This window comes from Siniperca chuatsi, linkage group LG6, assembly GCF_020085105.1.
Source record: "Siniperca chuatsi isolate FFG_IHB_CAS linkage group LG6, ASM2008510v1, whole genome shotgun sequence".
Taxonomy (NCBI): Eukaryota; Metazoa; Chordata; class Actinopteri; order Centrarchiformes; family Sinipercidae; genus Siniperca; species Siniperca chuatsi.
This window is the reverse complement of record NC_058047.1, coordinates 10483177-10504048: the sequence shown is the minus strand read 5'-3', so window position 1 is coordinate 10504048 and position 20872 is coordinate 10483177. Positions and strand designations below refer to the sequence as shown.

The 20872-nt window shown below is 38.1% G+C and overlaps 1 protein-coding gene across 2 annotated transcripts in view; it reads right to left on the bottom strand.

Annotated features, from left to right (window-relative positions):
- The window catches only part of rabgap1l (RAB GTPase activating protein 1-like), a 121484-nt gene that overhangs the window by 39241 nt on the left and 61371 nt on the right, over window positions 1-20872 (bottom strand). For both annotated transcript variants that reach the window (XM_044200444.1, XM_044200445.1), the window contains exon 14: window positions 8360-8473. In XM_044200444.1, the coding sequence (XP_044056379.1) occupies window positions 8360-8473 (114 nt within the window). The remainder of the gene's footprint in view (window positions 1-8359; window positions 8474-20872) is intronic.

Genomic DNA, 20872 nt, shown 5'->3' with positions numbered 1-20872 from the left:
AACCTGATAAACACACTTAAAACATACTCAAAAAGCATGATGACGAAACCATAACTTCTTTATTAGCTACTAAAAGTCGCCATTTTGGAGACACAAGATTTTTATTTGACAGTGGTGATAAATTAACTGTAACAATTTGTGAAACGGACCTTTGGTGATATTTTGGGGGTGTGGTGCAGCTAAATATACTGTGAGAATCAACAACAGTCTCAAATGTTAGCAACCACATAACTGTACAGTGTGGGAGTTTTGAACAAGCTGAACCTGACTGTTTCGTACAGGTGCTAATGACATACCATGTTAATACTGGGACTCTTAAATACAATACCATCACCATGGATGTCATATTACTGATGGGAGTGTGAATATTCTTTACATCACTAGATCGTCAAGGCAAAATATTGGAGGTTAACAGTTACTAGTGATGAATAATACCCATACATATTTCATTTTGTGCTGCCTTTCTAAAACAAATAAAACATTTTGACAAGTTTCACACATTTTCATTTTTATAGCTAGGGCGTTGGACTTTTCTAAAGGCATCTTAAAATATCAAGAACAGTAAATGAGCCAATTTGAAGGAGTATGAGTGACTTTTCCTTATTTTTCAGATTATTTTCAGATGTAAATGAGACAAATCTAATTACATCTGGCTGAAGGTTGATGGATCTCAACAAAGCTAATGTGAAATGAAAACTTTACTGGTTTTAAATTATGTGTTTAAGTTACTTTCATAAGTAATTTACAACACAGACAGCCCACAATAACAACGATTTTTAACTAAAGTTTCAGTCCAACTGTAACTAACTTTTTGCGATGCCAATAAACAATGTTATACATATACACAAATAATGTTTCCTGCCCTTAAACTCTGGAAGTCTGCATATTATCTTTTTTATACCTGTTATTTACCCAGCAAGGTAAGTTTTCTGAATACTTTCCTGCCACATTCTTGTCTTATACAGTTACAAACATTCACACTGAGGGACGGTTCAACCACAGTGTGATAGAGTTACACCAGTCAATGAACAACTCCCCTGGAGCAGCAAAGGGATTTAGTGTCTAGCACTTCAGTATTGAGGCTGATCAGGCTGACACTCACCCCTGTCAGCCCTTGATTTAGAGTCAGTTAAGCTGCTACATACAGCGTTAAATAATGCTGCTATAGTTACTTGTTGTCTAATATAGGTTATGGTAGCGCGAGCATAACAGTAATTAACTATGCTTGAGTCATCTCAAAAAATGTGTTTCTTATGATCACGTCGTACGTAATATTTGTAATATGCTAAGGAATTTCGGCTACCTTTTCATAGTCAGGAACAAGTCTTGACACCATGTGATCTTAAAAGCTTAGTGCCTTGTTGATCTAGAGCATCAGCACATACAGAGGACATTTCCTAAGAGACAGTTTCTCTCCAGTACCAGTGTTTTTTCTTTTTTCAGAGGAGTTTCCCTGGGGACTGTCTCTGTCTTTGGTTTTCTCTTTGTCAGTGTCAATCTCTCTCTTCTCTCACTCTTTCCCTCTCTATAACGCATTGAGCTAAGTCCCTGTTTCTAATAACATAACACCAAAATTGAACACCCACTTTCAGAAACAGGCTTTCTAAGGACAAGTGCAGCAGTAACTAAGGAGTATATTATTGTTCAGTCAATTAGAAATTATTAGACATACAGAAAATCACCAAACTATCACTTTGAAAACTTTGCTTGATCTTTGCCACGATTTCGCCATGTTTAAGGTACACTGCAAGTTAAGGATTTGTCTCTGCTCAGAGAACAAGGGATGTGTTGTATAACCATTCTCTATTGCACACAGGCTTTTATTTGAAACAGACTCTGTCGACTGACGTTTTTGGCCACTTGGCGGCAATGGAAACATATCATCGCCTTAAAACTTAATATGGCGAACTTGTTAGCAAACAGTTGCCTATTTACACAGCCAGAAGTTGCGGAGCAACATTATCATTCATTTGGAGTCACGTTTCTGGCCACCTTGTGAATATAAGTCCAATATTCACTCCAATATACAGAAATATACCAATGAAGAGAAATATCTGGCTCTTTAGCTGCTAAATGCTCCACTACGTTCACCAGCTAGTTAACTGTGTCAATCTGCTGTTTGACACTGAGCAGTTAGTGTAAAGTGAGTTTTTAGAGCTTTATCGCTGATAACATTCAGGTGATGATTCTCTGTAGGTTAATCACTACAGGCGACCCCTTTCACATTGTTCTCACATTGTCATTTGAAACTTTGTTTTTATAAAAATATAGAATATATCTGGTTTAAAATCAGATGCCTGTACTCACTATCATGGCACCAATACAACATAAAAAAATGTGGATCATTCACCACAGACTAGCTTCCATTAACAAACCAAGCTTAGCCTGGGGAATCCACTGCCCCTGTTAAAGCCTGATTGATTTTATACAGTAAGGCAAAGAAACTCAAGTCACAACACAAAGCTTCTCATCACTGCAGTAGTAAGAAAGGAAGAGGCCTGTCCAACATAAGAAATCTGGCTGGTTTGGTCATTAAAGCATGTAAGACCAACCAAACCTTCAGTTGGCCGTTCGGGAGAGACACTGTCTCAAAATGGATGGTAGTTGACACACCCCACCAATCATGCTAAGGAGCAAACAGACAGGCCTTTTCACAGTGTAAACAACGATCCAGGGAGAGTCAAACGTGTCTAAAACCATTCGACCTACGCTGAGACAGTGAAGACCATATCACCCAGGTTTAACTCTTCTCTGCCTATATCCTTGCAAAACATACAGGTTGGAAGAAACATACCTCAACATTGAACAGCAAGTTGTTTTAATTCCAATGCCTAGCTAAAACACAGGCATCAGAGGTAAGTGGGGCACCAAACAGGGCAGGCCTAAGTTCATTCGAATATAAGCCCCACAGCTAAAAATGTTAGAGAGGTCAGCAGCACCAGGACTGAGCATGGACCCAGAGAATGTAGAACAGATATCCTGTAATCATATTCCCCTGTATAAATGTTGGGGCAGTTGTACACCTGGTGGAGTGTGACAGTGTGTGGAGTTTAATGAAACACGCTATTTTTTACTTTAACATCCTCAGTTTAGTTTAGTTCAGTCCTTATCCATAACCACTTGAAATGATTAAGCTGGTAACAGTTCAATATCTTCCTCCCAGATATTTTGGCAGGATGTTCACTCTTTGATGGACACATTACCTTCGACAGCAGTAAAACCTCAACACTGGGTTAAAAGATTCTCTCCCCCTTTCCATGCTTGAACAATTAGTGTGGACATCCAGAGCTCCACTGCTGATCTGTTAGCTAATTTGGGGTTTGATGTGGAGGTAATGGAGAAGTCTTGTGGAGCTGTCTGGAGTGTAATCTACAAGCTGACATGGTTGATGGAGTGTGGCATTCACATGTCCCCAACTCGACTGGGAGAAGTGCATGCTGACAGATGGATGGGGGAGGTCCTGGTGGGTGAAATCTAAATTTGTTAGCCTGAGCAGATAATAGGCTCAGAGGGGAGGATTATTGCAATATATATGCCTAGTTTCTCATAACCAATATGCACAGTTTTTTTTATTCTTCTATATCTGTATAACTTTGGAGAAAACTTTTTTGACAGTACAAATGTATTAATAATCATTGTGTAAAAGCCATAACATATGTGGGGTCCTCATTGCTGGCAAATGTACACCACTGCACATTTAATCTTAGAACATTCTATCAGGTATTATTACTACAAAAGTGATAGTATTTAGAGAACTGTTTTGGTCAGGATACGCTGAGGAAAATATATAGGTCATAGGTTGATCCTGCAACAGCCAATGGGACTATCAATGGTCATCAGTGCTGTAAAGGTGTCCTTGAGCAAAACAATGAATATCTGAACACTCCATTCCAGAGAAGTGTTTCACTAAATGTATTAAAAAGATATGGAGTCTAACTAAGAGGGATATTGTGCCAGCAGTAAAAGAAAACAAAGACCACATTATCATTGCAATATTATTGGAAAACCCGGGCATTATGAATCATGTTCAGGTTGTGTAGAAACAAAAACGTAAGAGGTCACTTAGACCTCAGTTATTATAGTGCAAAAAGTGTGTGTGCTTTTGCACATTGTTTTTATTGTTCTGTAATCTCGTGTATTCCTTTTTTGATTTAGTTTACATAATATATACATTTAGAAGTTCATATTCTTTCTTTTTTTCAAGGTATTTTTTAGGCATTGTGTGCCTTTATCAGATGAACGACAGTAAAGCGATAACGTGAAATGAGGGCAGAGAAAGATAGGGAATGACATGCAGCAAAAGTTCCCAGCTGGACGAGAACAGGGGACATTGCGGTTCATGGTTGATGCTTATACACCTGGGCCACCAGGGAACCCTGTTCATAAACTTTATTTTCATGAAGTACTGAATAAGATGATGGGAATATTAAAGTTTTGACTCTTAAAACCAAGAGTTCTGTTTCCATGGTAATATATATTTTTGTGAGGCATTACCTGCTCAGTGTACAGTAGAAACAGGTCATTCAGCTTCAGAATAGGAATGGATTTAGCAGGGCAAATTTTCATTCTAACAAACCCTGCTGGCATTGTGTTTACAAGTACACACAAATCTGATCAGGATGGCGGTCACCAGGATATGAACTAGCATCCTGATGGATGGAAACACTTGCAGGGATATGCAACATTAGCCTGGTTGATGAGGCGTTATCATGTTTGCTTTATTGCTTGCTTTGTTTAAGGTCTGTTTCCATGGAAATACAGAGGATATTCTCTTTATCCATTTATCTGAGAGTCACAGGTTTTGAATCCCCACACCAGCTGGGAGAATAATGCTCTCCTCTCCCTGAAAACCCACTGTCAGTGTGCCCTTGAGTGAGGCTGTTAACCCCCGACCGCTCTAGCAGGCCTTCTGAGTGACCACCAGTAGATGTCTGAGGTTGTACAGGTTAGCTGGAAGTGTGACTGAATGGAACATTAAAAGAATGAAGCAGATTATCACTGAAAAAGAGCACAGAGCTCAGGTGACCTTCCCCGGAGAATAAAGGTTAGAAAATAAAAGACTCCAGGCTTATTACTGAGTAGGATATGAAGATGAATATAAACTTTGTCCTGGATCCTCTGTGCCTGTAACCCACTCATGCCTCAAGATCCAACCAACCTTATCAGCAGCAAATCTACATGGATTTGCATACAAATGAAGGCTGGCTCGCCACTGACCTAGTTGGGTCCGGACTGGATGCTAACCTTTCCTGACAGGTTCTTCCAGAGAGCTGACTGGCCATACTCTACTTCTGCAGCACCGGGACAATACAAAGGAGCAAAAGTTCTACTTCATCATTCTAAAATTACCTATGATTTTAATGAATAAACAAAACACTTCTGTGATATCCATATTTGTGTTTAATGTATACCCCACATTCTTTTCATCTGGTTTTTACTTTATGGTCACTGATTTCTGTTTATTGAATAGTTACTGAATGCAAGCTTTTAGCATCCAATTACTATTACAATTAATTAGACTTATAGAAAGATGATCGAAATATTAGTTTTTATCTCACTACTATCTACTTTGTTTCAATTATTATTTTTGTACAGTGGCCCTGAGAGCTCAGTGCACTGCAGCTTAAGAAAATACAAGCAAATTAAGAAAACATCTTCACCAATTTGACAGCATATGCGCAGCATTTAGAAACAATGCTGCAAAGTGAGACCTCGAGCTTCTCAGCCAATCACAGTGTGATAAATGAGCTGCCATCCCTTTCCATTATACTCTCTCTCACACAAGCATACATTCTTCTCTTACACGCATATATTTCTTCAGACATAAATCCATTTTCTTCTTACATACATATATTCTATATAATATTAAATGTATACATTGACTGCACGTGCATGAGAGCAAATGTATGAATATGTGAGTGAAAATATATAAATATGAGAGTGAAGATCTGTGGGTGTAAGAAAGAAAATCAATTGATGTAAGAGTGAAAATATATGTACGTGCAAGGAGAATGTATGGCCCATATGAGAGGGCCAGAATGTATTATGGCTTGTACAGTCCCTCATAGAAAACATGTCTCTGACTCCCAGACAATCAGCACCGGTTCCCATCAAGGCTGCATTCTTTCCCCTCTACTCTTCTTCCTGTACACCAAGAGCTGCACCAGTCCGTCAAGCTCCTGAAGTTTGCAGATGACACCACCTTTATTGGGCTCATCTCTGATGGGGATGAATCTGCCTACAGGTGGGAGATTGACCACCTGGTGACCTGGTGCAGTCAGAACAACTTGGAGCTCAACACCCTCAAGACAGAGGAGATAATTGTGGATTACAGAAAGAGCCCAGCCCCACCTGCCCCATCACCATCATCGCCACCCATTTTTGATTAATGTGTAGTTTTCTGTGACCTCTGGCTGTCCAGACTTGAGTGAAGTACTGATTGTTAAGTCAACAGATTTGTGTCTGCCAAATGTCTTCTGTTACTGAATATACTTCATAGGTGTAAGAACTGTTTACCAGTAAAAATCGGTAAGGATCAGTGAGTGCTTTTTGTTGTTGAGAATATTAAGGAATCTATTCTGAAGATAACATTTTCGAGAACTCTCAAAGCATATATATGTAGATTGCTCCCGAGATTGAACTGTTAATATGATATAATAAGATATAAAATATAATTTTAGAAAAATCATACATGCTGATTTCACATTAATTTTTTCGGTTTGCGATAGAGCTGTTTGATATATTATAGGGTAACCCTAACCCTATAGGGCAAAGACAACTGTGCATAAGAAACCGTCTTGGTTGAACTGCAGTCAAGCTAAGAGGAGGACAGTGACAAAGATTAAGACTGGCTTTAATACGTTACAGTAGTGCTGACCTTGGCTTTTGTCTGAATGAAATGTACCGTGTGTCTTCACAGATAAATTACCTCAGGATGTGAGTCCACTGGGACCCTCTCCTTACATAACATATATTCCTCATTCCTTTTAATGGAAAGGAGGCAGTGCTGCATGGTTTTTTTGTTGTTGTTTTATTTAAATGGTACCAGGCTCATAGCTGACCCACAAAAGATCAGTGAGAAAGATTGTTCAATACTGTATCTGTAAGTTTGTACGGATGGCTTGCATTTCATATTATCCATTGTCAAGATGGATTTTACATGGTGTTTCTCTTGTAAGGATGCATCAACATGGGGTTAGTTAAGAGTCTTCTATCTTTCGAATCACATCTTTATATTGTTGTATATTCAAGACAATACAGAGGGCTTGGCACATACAGTATTTCAACTTATACTAACCAAAAGAGCATCGCTTTTCAAACTGGATTTCTATAATAAATTAGTGGACACACTGCTCTACCTCACTCATAGCCTTAAATCTAAAATATTTTGATATGCTGATATTGTGCCCTTGTTTTCTCAGATATATTTGGCTGTAACCACTACTGACAGCCTATAAATAATAACAAGCAATAGAACATAAAATGCTGTATTTCAATGGAAAACTGGCTGAATTTGGACATCATTTTGGATGCAGTTTACAGTCTTTCAGTACCCCTGCAAACTCAGACTATATCTCACAAGCTACTATTCGCTACTAAATTTTAGTCTCAAGGACATCTACTCAGGCTCAGCCTAACAGTGCGAAGCAGGACTAATCAGTGAATTATTGGGATTCATTAAAATGATGACTTTACTTCTGCCTCTAAAAATGTTCAAAGCTAAACCACTGAAACTAGGCCTTAGAGACAATAAAAGCATGAAAGCATTGTGCAACTGAGTGGTCTATTTGTTGCCCCAAATTTGATATTCAGAAACCGTTTTTGGTGGGTAATTTGAGAGAAATCTGCCACCTACATAACAGCCACAGTTTTACCACATAGAAAATTGGAAGAAAAGATCAATGACTGTCCACTGAGTGGTGCGTATGTCCGGTATGTTATGTGTAGGAAGGGTTCGTGTTGATGTCTCAGTAAAGGCGGGCACTGTCAATCATATATTGTAGAGCCAACTTGAAATGCCAAGCAAATTCCTACTGAGCATTGCCAGACCTCAAAGAGCAATAAAAACCTAATGCCTGGCTGCATAGGAATAGGAACAAACTTTACAGGGTTTAGCACACATTTCAGAATTAGCTTCTCATCTCACAGCACTTGATTCTCAGCAGGAAAGTTTTCAAAAACATTGGAACACAGCATGAAAGAGTGTGTATCGAGATTTGCCTTCTGTTCCATGATGCCATAAAGAAAGTGTGGTGACATACAGTACTGTATAATCCAGTGCTGATTTTATCAAATTCAAAATATTTGGATGCCAACTCTGTTGCCCCTCCACAACCTCAATGTCATATCTCAGGCTCACCTTGCAGATCTTGTACAGTGAATCCTGTCCATCTCCATCAGAGTCCTTGAAGTAGTCGTGTGCGGGGAAGGTGCGGTGGATGTCACGGGTGATGACACCTTCCTGAGCTGAGTCCTGCAACACACATGAATTACACACTTGAGACATGTGACAAAACCAAAGCCAAATTTAGATACACAATGTGTTGAGTTTTTGATATCCTGGTTGATATCCCTCCTGGGTAAAGGTAGTGTGAGTTTAGATACTGCTTATGCCTGATTTATGCACTTGTTTCTAAATGGATTCATGAGATGATAAGAAACACAAAGAATTTTTCTCTGTTTCTAAATGTGTATATACAGTAGAAAAGAAGGCAATGCATTGTGCTCAACTCAGAACACAGCAATGACACAAAGCAGCAACACACTGCTATGTCACTGTGTTTGTTTGTGTTTGTCCCATTCCTCCCCAGGCCCCCCCAGTCTCTTAGTCTGTGCTGTCTAATCCACAGCCACTGTAGTGTATACACACATACCAAACACGCCTGCTTCTTTTCCTATGCGTGTCTCACTCACAAACACATACTGTACATACACAGGCACTCTGCTATTGCCCCCTCACTTTCTTTCTCACATTCATACACACAGTCAGTCGTACGCACACCATCACACGCAGAGTGCAAACACAACCAGAGAGAAGACTGGCAGCACAGCATTCTCCAACAACTCACTGTAAGCTGCAGATAAACCAACCCTGAGCCTGACTGGCCTTGATGTGTGTTTGTGTGTATCAGAGAGAAAATGGGAGAGTGTGAGTGAGAAATTTCATCTTTCTTGCTTCTTTCCTCTCATTGTTTCATGATAGTAAAAAGAAAAGGAGGAGGGAATTTAAGTTAGGATTAAGTTGGATTGCGTGTACAATGATGGAAGTCAGTTTTGCTGCCATTGCTTTTGCTTACAGACTGGGTAACTTGATTACGATGGTGGCAGCCCAAGGAAAGATATCATTTTGGGGTGTTCTGGGAGCCTAGTAGTTAAGACAAACATTTTACATTTTTTGGGGCATTTTATTCCTTCATTAGTAGACAGCAGACATGAAAGCAAGAGTGAGATGGAGAATGACATTCAACAAAGTTCCCCGGCCAATTTACGAACCAGGGATTGTGTGGTGGCTTAATCCTAGGCCACCAGAGTGCCCCATGCTAATGTTTTTATTATATAACATGTGCTACATGCAGTATTTGGGACTTATGATACATGGTAATTTGTGTCATTTATATTTGTTTTGTTGCAGTTTTTTTTCTTAGTTCTCTTTCTTGGATGATATAACAACATACTGTACTTGTGTTACCTTCCAGAATAAACACAGAAAAGGAAAAGAAAGTATATGTACATATCATATGCATAACCATATACTGACATATACATACATTTAAACATACATATGCATACATGGACTCCAGCACATCTTATCCTGGCTCAGCCCCATGCAGTGTAATTTGATGGGTGTGTAGTAAACTCTTTTCATAACTTTAAATAGGATACCTCTTCCCCTAGCTTCTGTTATATTCCTCCCATTATTGGATACAATATGTGACCATGTCTCCTTATCTATTTCCCATTTCAAGTCCTTTTGCACAATACAATTCTCTGACTGTTACAAATTAACAACACTGTTCACTTTGCATAACATTTTATAACTTACTGAAACTGTACGCTTGATGGTAGGGCTGGAAAAAAGCTCCTCAATCGCATTTGTTCCTTTGTGCACCTCAGTGCCATACACCTTGGTTACACAGCTTTTGATTTGCATGTATCTCCAAACATCCTTACAATTCAAATAATATTGAGCACACATCTCATAAAATGAAATGATATAATTCATCCTTGTGAAGATCTCTCAAAGTATGCATTCCCTCTTTTACCCATTTTTCCCAATAAATAGACTTCTTTCCCACATAAAATCTCAGGATTATTCCATACAGATGCATATCTCTGCATACAGGGAGATGCCTTCATCATTTTGTGTGCCATATGCCACAGGATTGATGTCATGCACACCAGACACAATTTTTAAAATTTGATTATTTTGGGCTTTTTTGCCTTTATTTGATAGTGCAGAAGAAGATAGCCACGGGCAGTCGAAGACAGCCGCGCTGAGTCCTTGGGCTGGATTCGAACCCTTGCCACTAGGGTAAGGACTCAGCCTTGGTACATGGGATACCGGGGCGCCCCACTTTTGCTTCCAATGTTCAGCCAATTTTGAAAGTTCAAATGCCATTTTATATATTTATTAATATAAGTAAATATATTAATCAATATAAATTAACATTTGGGAGTCTGAATCTTTTTAAAAACACATTCGAGGCCTTTTTCCTTCCCACAGAAAATCCTTAATAATTATAAATAATTATATTGTTTAAAAATTCTTGTCAAAAAAAAAGAGGGCTCCCAATGTATGTGAAATAATCACAAACACAATTATGCACACATTACATTTCATTTATCATTAATGTACTTTTCTTTGATATTACAGTCAACAATTAGCTAAATATAATTGTTTAACATGTTGCCAGAATTCTACAATATGCTTATTTTGTATAAATGCAAATACATATGGTTTAAGTGTGTGCTTTACATGTATCCACCACACACACACATACCCCAAAGGGTTTTATAGAAGCTGCTGGCACAACTGTGTGTAATGCTTTAATGAGATTTGTAGTGTGGAGGTGGTGTGTCATTCTGTTTATTATGTGTTGGAAACGGAACTAACAGTTTTTACATTGTGTTCCTTTTGCGGCACAAAAAAAAAAAAAATGCAGCTCTTCAGGAATGAAGGCAGCACTGTGTGAGATTATTTTTCTCATGCGTTCATGGTTGTCTTAAGCTGACAGCAAAACAAATTTTCTAAATGGAACACAAATGATTGATAAATTACATTTCAAACTTATCAAATCATATTTAATTTTATAAGATGAAACATAGAACATTGGATACAACATTGGAACAACATCTGGATACGTTGTTTTCCTATGTTGAAAAGGTATTTTTCCAAGACAGAAGTTGTTAACTTGGGTCGTCTTACAATTAGGCTAAAACGATTGGTCATTGAATCAATTAGTCGATCAGCAAAAAACCTTATCGGCAACAATTATGATAATTGATTAATTGTATAACTAATTTTTCAAGCTTTTTTTTTTTTAAATGTTAGATGGACAAAACAAGCAATTTATGACATAACATTGGGCTTTAGTGAATTGTAATGTATATTTTAACTATTTTCTGACATTTAATAGACCAAATGATTAATTGATTAATTAAGAAAATAATTAGTTGCAGCGCTACTCACATTGAAATACCATATTGCATTCATCCACAAATTTGTTTTCATCTTCACAAAGACCAATGATACTTAAAGTGAGAAGCAGTGGAAAACTTTCTTACATTTACTGGATGTTTTCCCACTATTTTTACTGTCTTCAGAAAAAGAATGCCACGAGCATTGAATATTTACATGAGGTTAAAGAGTACAAGACTACCACACACAGAACAGTTTAATTAATTACTCAGTGAGTAAAAACATTACTTTTAAAATAATTATAGACTTAATGATTAATGTATTACTTTTTATGAGTTAGCCCATCAATCACAAACACATTTATGACACTGTAATTACCATGGCAACGTCAGCAAAGACCAGCAAGAATCTGGTTGACAGTGAAAGTTGTAAACACTTTGATTTAATAAACCATGCATGCCTCTACTAATTAACAGCCTCATTACTCAAAAACACCACAAAAAAATGAGAGGACGACCTCTAGTCTGCTTAATCTCCTTCCCTCTTGTCTTAAATCCTTTCTTCCTCTTTTCTTCAATTTCCCCCTGCATATTTCCTTCTCTCCTTCCCTTCTCCTCCCTTTTTGTACTTCCACATTCTCCCCTCTTTTCTGCTATCTCTTCTACTGCTTTCTCCATTTCCTTCTCTTCCCTGTTATATACTACTCTGATCTCTTTCATCTTCTATTCTCTTTTCTACTTCATTTTCTTTCCTTTCCTCCTCTCCTTTCACCTCCATGTGTCCTCCTAAATATCTGCCTAATTTTCTCTTGTTCAGTGCAGAAAGTAAACATGCAGTGTACCAGTTTTCACAATGATTAAGATATTTCAAAAAATGTAATAGTAATACAAAGTCATTTTTCAAACATCAAAAATATCACAAGTAAACAGTTATTACGTAAACTTATTTTTAAATGTGCAAATTTATTATTATGGAAATATTTTGGATTCTGTAAAAGGATGGACTTATCATTATGTTATTGTCATCTCTGCAGTCACCTTTCTGACAATCTGCAGCATAGAAAGAGTAAGTTGTAGCACTACAGCATCCAGCTTATATTATGTTCAGTAGAGCACAACTCAAAATGACAATGTAAGTTTGTTTATTGAATAAACAAAGCAACAGTCACTGTTGTGTTCCCCATCACTGTCTCCCAAGTCCACTGCAGACCTGAGCTGATTGGTGCATACCTTTTCTTGCTAACTGCTTACTGGAACAAGAGTTATATGCTGCTTATTTGGATGGATGTGTGGATGTGTGTGTGCACACACGCGAAATGCTGAAGCTGGCAGCTCTTTGATCTCTGCAGGGAGGCTGAGGTGTTCAGGAGGAACTGCAGCCTCATCAGCAGCCTCAGTTCTCCATCACAGTGCCCCAGTTCAACATCCCTGCTGTACACCGTTAGCACAAACACAAAACAAACAGAATAAACCTTCTATATATTCTATACCCTATAACCCTAGTTCTGTGAGAACAGGTAGAGCCCTCCGATAGGCTCTATAGGTCTCATTCCTGCACTGAAAATTTGCATGTACTAGTTTGGCTAATCAGGAAAGACCTACCGATTCCTGCCAGTACCAGCTGTCAAACCCTAACCTTACATCAGAGAACCAGACACTTAACAAGCAGCAGGGTGACCAGGTCAGAGGACCCTGTCTGTGCTCATATAACTGAGGTTATACCAAGTATTTTGCTAATAGGTGCTATAGGCTTAATGGGACAAATCCAGATGTTTACGCTTCCTGCCATGGCTTGGGCAGAGAGTGCAACACCATAAGGCACCACCAGGTTATCATCAGCTGGAGAGAGAGCTGGATGTTTGTCAGAATGTGGCACAGCTAGAAGCAGTGAGCTCAGCATCATCGCCACTATCGCCATCATCTAAAGGATCTTCAGCCTGAATATCTTTCCACCGCTGCCACAGGTGAATCAATGGAACAGACAGGGGCATACAGAAGGTTGTTAGCGATGTGTTTGTTCCATTTCCAGACAGAGGTAAGAGAAGGACAGAGGATCTGTGGCTGCGATAAGACCATGGTAGGAGAGGCAGCATCATTTCTGAAGAGAAGACAACTCTTCAGATATGATGCTGCCTCTCCTATTCTATCCTCTTAGTTTTCACGTTGATCTGTTAGTTGCTGAAAAAAGCGGATGGCGGTTTAGGGTGTGATGATTTACACAACGGGTAACAGGAAGAATTGTTGGATCCTTCCTGATTGGCAAAACCAGTACATGCAAATTTCAGTAAGCTGCTCCACAGGAGTGAGAAGGCAAGCCTATAGAGCCTGTTAGGCCGTAAAGCCTGTGTAAAACAAAACTATATACACATATTCATGAGGGCATGCACCATAGTCCGCATATATGCACACAAATGAACACTGATGAATGCATGAAAGCACAAATGTCAGTGCAACACAGTACATTCATACAAACACACACAATCAACTTTTACTTACACACAAACACAAAAAATATTATCTGCATGCTGAAACTATAGAGTTAAAGAAATATACAAATGTTGGCCCACATACATACACTTCCCCCTTTCACCTGTACACAAATAAGCCGGAATGTTACACATCAGCCAGACTCCCTCAGCATTTGAGCAGATGACATAATACATATGGAGAGATTAAAAAAGCATTAGCACAGGCAGGGGGATTACATCAACACTGTCCACCATCAGTCTGAATCCAACGTACTGTGTGTGTGTGTGTGTGTGTGTGTGTGTGTGTGTGTGTGTGTGTGTGTGAGTGTGTCGGTGTGTGTATTCTTCAGTATTGCGTGTACCCATTAGATTTATCCCCTGGTGGCTTTCAAACTGACTGACTGAAGGCGGAAAAAAAAAAACAGAAAAGGAGATGGAAATAAGGAGAGGAGTGGGAGAAGCAAAGAGCAAGGAGGGAAGAGAGAGAGAGAGAGAGAGAGAGAGAGAGTGATCAAGATAGATAACAGATAGAGACAGACAGATTGAGACAGAAGCCAAAAAAGAGAACGATAAAGAGGGGAGAGATACGTACAAAGAGGGGAATGAGAGGCTTCCTCTAATTGTAGCCTGGGGGCTTGTTGGGCAGACAGTCCATTACTCAGACCTCACAGACAGGTAACCTACTTAACACACGCAGCTAAAAATAAAAACTGCTGATGTGTCCAAACCTGCACTCCACCTCCACATCCCTCTACATCCAACTCCATTTCATTTAACCATACTGGCCCGGCTGAGCAACACTACAGTATCCATACGGTCAAACCAGGTTTATTTATAAATCACTGTTGATTTATAAATCCTTCTCTGCTGTGCTTTAAATACATGATTTGTAAAGCATGTTATGTTTTATATAAATGCAAAACATAATGTGTATTAAAGAGTACATTATTATATTATACTATTATATAATGCATGGCTTGAAGAACTTACGTTTACACCCAGATAAACTGGAAGGCAATCCAGGCACTCCAAAATATAAGAAAAAAATAACAACAAGGAAGGAAATACTAAAAAGTCTTTATTATAGTGGCTAAATCATTAAAAAAGCCAACCAGCCCTGTTTTGAGTGGTTTACTCTGCAGTGTTTTTTCTTTAGATATTCTTTTTCTTTTTTCCAATTGACAATTGTTTCTTAAAGTAAATTTTAAACATGTACAGATTGAAATTAATAGTCATAATTGAGTAATCGTTTAGTCATTTATCAAGGAAAAATACTTAATAATTGCTGATTCAAGCTTTTTAAATGTGATGCTGTTGTTCTGTTTATAACATTGTAAATTGAATATCTTTGGGTTGGTGGGACAAAATTAGCAATTTGACGACTGCGAAGTATTGGAAATTCTAAAGGACAATTTTCACTATTTTCAAACATTTTTAAAATAGTAAACAAGTGACAGATTATTGAAAAAAATAATAGATTAACTTGAAAATAATCATAAGTTGCAGGCCTAAGGAAGGAATATATAGGGAAAAGCAGAAGTATTCAAAACAGCAAACATAAGTACACAGAATAATGATAAGATGAATAAATTACTTCATGAGGATGCTGAATAAAAATGTCTTGAGGTTGCTTGAAACCATAAAACCAGTGTGGGTTGCAAGTCTCAGATCAGCAGGTCAATATTTGTGTTACAATATACTTTTTCGGTTCTAGTCACAACAGATGAGAAAGAACAACCTCCAACGGCTGAAATTAAACTGCTTCTGCTGCAACACTAGTAGAGGATAGCAGTAAAAGGGCAGATGCTTGATGGGGGATATTTTAAATGTTAATCACTGCCTTGGGAATTGTACCTTAATTTATATTAAGCTTGAAGCCAATAAGAGCAAACACCTGTCATTTTATGCTAAAAACAATTAATTCAGAGGCTGGTACAAGTTGAGTTGACACCAGAGTTGTTCCATGTCAAGTGTGTTCCTGCAGCTGACAGGTTAAATCCTCTGTCCACTTATTGTTTACCTTGGTGGCTATTAGGCGCTGTTAGCTTCCGCCTGTCTCTATAGGGAGGAAAGATGAAACCAGGGACCTTAAGGGCCACTGGTCACTCATCTGGGGCTACCTGACATTAGTAACTAGTGACCTTGGTAAGGTGTAGTCATGCTGTCCTGCAGCGAGAGTCCACAGTATCAGGTAGACAGGTTGAGTTTTTCCAGTGAAAGAATAGCTCCCCTGGATCTCCTACTACAGTATACTGTGGTACAGTATCAGGACTCAGTAAGTCTGCTCCTAAACAGGGGAAAAGAGAGGAGACGTGCACCTTTCAAGGCACTGAAACATACTTCAAGTGTAGTGACATCCTCACATCACTTGTTATCAGTGGTGCATAAATAAAAATTGAAGGAATAACAAAAGAAACATTTTATTTATAAAGAATGAAATACACTCAGTGGCCACTTTAATAGGTACACATGTACAGTTTAATGCAATGCAACTGTTCGGCCATAAAGTCTACATTTATGCTGGGTATGAAGTTTTTGTTGACATTGTCATAGAGGTGTTAATTAAATTATATGTTTTAGCATTGAGGTCATAGTGCTGGTGCCGTACTGGATGGCATTATATTGACATGTGTTTCTAATATTCTGCCCCCCTCATGTCTGTAAATGGGAAGGACAAAAAACTAGAAACACCTTTTTTAATATAGCCTATTCCAGTTCAACACCACCTTTAACTATGCCCTCAACAATAAACATATAATTGAATTTACACATTTCCAACAATGTCACCAAAAATGGAACATTATGAGCTTTGTAAAGATAGATGTTATGGCAGAGCTGTAGATTGCACAGGTGTACCTAATAAAGTGGCCACTGAGTGTATACCCCACAAATAGTTCTTATTCTAGAGAACAAATACTGTATTTTATGGACTCTTTATTTTACTTTTGTAATAACAAACTACAATATCCAACCATGTGAGATTGGGTAGGTGATGGTGGCTTTCAGCAGCTGTGCAGAGCAGTTAAGCAGCACAACAGGTGGGGGTTACATTGTTGAAACATCTGGGGAAAGGTTGAACTGATGCTGAGAAGGGATGAAGATCTGTGTCTCTATCTGATGTCAGTGGCCCAATGAGTCAGACATCTGACACTAAGGACAAATAAATGTACTTTTTGGGGTTTTCTGCATGTATTAAGGTTAGGGTCATTTTTAAACATGAGGCATGTTAAGCACAAATTATGCCAACACTTATGTGTGCGTCACAGCACACAGTGAATATGTCAAAATTTTGCTTCAGAAGCATGAGTCACTCTCACTATCAACAGCACTGAATCTTGTCAAAATGTCCTTGAACAAGATAATGAACCGCCTACCTGCTCTCATATTCTCAGTCTCTCTGGATTAAAGTGGTAGTTAAATGCTTAAAATGTGAAAATGTAAATGTAGAATCTTAGAGGCAGTTCCATCTTTCTCCTTATTATACCATTCTGGAGAGAGAAGTGAGCTCTCAAGTTACCCTTCTCTTCTGACAGTGTTATGTAACTCCCGGGTGTGGAAGGGACCCACGGGTGCTGGCTGGTGAGCCCCTCGACAGAGAGGCAGCCACGCTTTACTAAACCGATGAGGCTGGAGCAAAATACGTCGGGTTCAGACAGCTGAACACTCAGAGCACCACTAAGTCCTGAAGTGACAGACCAGCCAATCAGAGAGGATGCTGCTAGCGTTAAACCACTGGAGGAAACCATGAAGACAGATTGCTGGGTACGAAGTCAAACTGTGCGTAGAGGATAATTACAGCACAGCTAGTCACAAAACCTAAATGTTTTACTTAACAACTCCAGCAACTGCCACTTGTAGGGAAATGCTGATCACTGGATAAGATAAGCAAGTCCATAGCTGAAAAGCAATTGCTTTGGCACAAACAAAATTTCCATCTGAATTTGATGGTGTGATTGCTAACACAACAGACTGCCATTTTTTACAGTATGAAGACATTTCCAAAATATGCCTTAAAAATGTCACTGCGCTCTGGGAGGAAGTGATATGACAATATATGCCGTGAGATTTTGCCATACTTTTTATACAGTAGTAGCTATCCCTTTAACATCTCTGGGTGTTTTAGACCATTGTGAGCAATGTTGCAAATCAACGCACAGGAGTGCTTTATGGCAAATTTGGATATTTACGATTTCTTCATTAATATGATGAAGAACCATGATATTTAAAAGGTATTTAATTTGCTGGATTAGCCAAAAACGAACAATTGCTATCTGGTTATTTTATCCATTTACAATTCCTCAATTGATTTCCGAGAAAATGTACTATATCCAGATTGTTATGGCTGGCTCGTTTAGGCTATATATATATATATATATATATATATATATATATATATATATTTTATATATATATATATATATATATATATATATATATATATATATATATATATATATATATATATATATATATATATATATATATATATATATATATATATATATATATATATATATATATATATATATATATATATATATATATATATATATATATATATATATTTATATATATATATATATATATATATATATATATATATATATATATATATAAATATATATAAAGACACATATATATATATATATAAAGACACATTGTGATATAAATTTACATGTGCCATGAGGGAGGATTTTATCCATATTGTCTGTCCCTACTGTATTCTTTGAAACATTTAAATATTCCCAACATACAGTATGTGACAGAAGAAAAAAAAAAATACACTTTTTTGTATTCAATAAGAATGTAAAAGCAAGGTTAGGTGAATGTAGGAATGAGCATGGTGAGAAGCTGCAAAGGATTGCACCACCAAGATGGCATTCCAGCATAGCTTACTGTGTATATTTAGTCCAGTATATTTCTGGACAACAACAAACAAATACCACTAAATCCATTTAGTTGGACACCAGCTGAATTTCTTTATCTAGAATATTCTCAACAATGGGAGGCCGCACCACCCTGCTGGTGTGTGGACAGCCAGAGCTGAAGGAGAAAACATGAGGGGGTCAGAGTAGTGTTAAACCAGCACAGGTTTTTGGACTACAGCTACTGAGAGACAATGTTTTGTGCAAAAATTCAATATTTTCATCCCATTCAAATTCAATTATTCAACGTTTCTTCCCTGTATCTTAGCGTTTAAATAAGCATCATGTCACAAAAACTCTCCATTAAACCAAAGAATAATCAAATTCTCTTAGGTGAGTTAACAGCTCCTTAAAGCAGGTTTCACAACAGTGTGTGTTACAGTAACACACACTCCTAAAGCTGATGAGAGGAATCATTACAGTACTGTTTATGTGTTACTCATCTCGATACACTGTCAAACCTAATTAGTGATTCTATTCTCATTCAGAAGGCTCTTTTTCTCCCGCTTCTCACCCTGGCAGAGTGGTGGATCAATTGGATAAATTCAGTGTGCTTCAACACCATTCCCTCTTATGGGAATGAGGAAACAAAAGCCAGTGTTGTGCCATCTGAGCCTGGCTTCAGCATGAGTGGGGAGTGGTGCATTATGGGCCATGTTAGAGAACAGAGGCTGTGATGAACCAGAGGGATGGTGTGTTAGAGCACGTCTGTTGCAGGGCTGCACCCTACAGCTCCTGCAGGCGAAAGTCCACATGAAGTCAGTCTCAGAACTGGTTGGAGAAAATTTCTGCTTCGATGTGAAGCATTGTTTGTTATTTATGGACATCAAACACATTTAAATAGAAAAGATCAGTTTACAGTGTACTACAAACTCCAAAAAACAAATGAGTAAGCATAAACAGGGGCCAAGGAAGAGAGAAAAAGGACAGACAGGGTAGAAGTGAATGTAAAGTACAAATATGAAGAGATGGAAAAATGACTTAAACAGGCAGACAGACAGCGAGAGGCAGGATGACATATGGGGAGAACAAGACGAGAGTGGTAGCTGAATGACTGACAGCCAGAATATTAGCTAGCCTCTTAATCTTTAGGATAGATGGCCGCTCCTTAAAAGGAAGGCCAGTATTGAAAATGACAAACAAGCTGCATTTGAATCACAAAAACCTTATGTAAATTCCCCAAAGGGAGGAGGAGGGAAGGATGGAACGAAGACGTGTGGTGTGTAAAAAAAGATGGCAAACGTTGTTGGTTTTTTGTTATTGTTGTTTTTTTTTAAATGGCACTGATAAGTACACACACATACACACACACTGTGTATACTGTACTTGGGATGACCTTCCAGTGACAACAGTTATTATTTTATCCTACCAATTATTTACATTTTTAATGTTTGATGAATGTTTGCATATTTGACACTCACTGGAAACAAGTCCTGTAATCTGCCTGACTTTCTATACATGGGTCTATCAAATGTATTGTTGATTGACTGTTGATTGCCTTTAGAGAGTAAAGATCTTCCTCAGGTGGTATGATTACAACAGTACCAGCAAGCAAGAAGCCACTCTGGAAGCATGAATCAAACTCTTTCCTGCTTCAGCAAGCCTCTGAACAAGACACCATGTACTACAGTGCAGCTGTCTAGCTGCAGTAACGACTAGACTAGTCTGTGAGGCTTCCCTTTTTTCATCAGTGAAATTGTGTGGCTATGAAAATGGGGGCTGTTAAGAAGAAAAACGTGTGCTCAGCAACCCTTTCGTTGTAGAGGTAAATATAAAATGCTTTCTAGGCAATTCAAAGGTCTGCCATTAATTTCCATTAAGGCACCTTCTGGATTTCTGAAA